Below are 545 nucleotides of genomic sequence, written 5' to 3'. Positions count from 1 at the left end.
AGAGCGAGACTCTGTCTCTACTAAAAATAGAAAGAAATTAATTGGACAACGAAAAATATATAGAGAAATTAGCCGGGCATCACTATGCCCGGTGAGGCTGAGACAGGAGGATCGCTTGAGCCCAGGAGTTTGAGGTTGCTGTAAGCTAGGCTGATGCCACGGCACTTCCCCAGGCAAGAGAGTGAGACTCTGTCTCAAAAAAAAAAAAAAAAAACCTGTGTTAAGTACCTGGCATATGGTCGGAATTTAATAAATATTAGTCCCCTTTCCTTCTTTTCTTTGAATTGTTATTTGTCTTGTCTCTCTTTTTGTGTTAGAGTATCATAATGAATCAACATGTATGAAGAAAAAGCAAACAAACAATGTAAATTCCATATAATCACACTTGTTCAAGTGGAAAATTTAATGAGGATTTGTTCATTTACTTTAGACACAGTTAATTGGAAGACACAAAGGCACCTCCCTGGACCCATCAATGACCACCCTGATTCTGACTAAGAATAAAGAGAAAATGCAGGTACTTCATCTAATATACTGTATATACT

The 545-nt window shown here is 37.4% G+C and overlaps 1 protein-coding gene across 1 annotated transcript in view; it reads left to right on the top strand.

Annotated features, from left to right (window-relative positions):
- Positions 1-545, top strand: part of AGBL2 (ATP/GTP binding protein-like 2) — a 61,791-nt gene that overhangs the window by 59,641 nt on the left and 1,605 nt on the right. The window contains exon 12 of the mRNA XM_012645104.1: positions 431-517. Within this exon, the coding sequence (XP_012500558.1) occupies positions 431-517 (87 nt within the window). The remainder of the gene's footprint in view (positions 1-430; positions 518-545) is intronic.

This window comes from Propithecus coquereli, unplaced genomic scaffold, assembly GCF_000956105.1.
Source record: "Propithecus coquereli isolate 6110/MARCELLA unplaced genomic scaffold, Pcoq_1.0 Scaffold227, whole genome shotgun sequence".
In the NCBI taxonomy this organism is placed as follows: Eukaryota; Metazoa; Chordata; class Mammalia; order Primates; family Indriidae; genus Propithecus; species Propithecus coquereli.
Note: the sequence above shows the minus strand (reverse complement) of the source record. Positions and strands in the feature narration are given on the sequence as shown.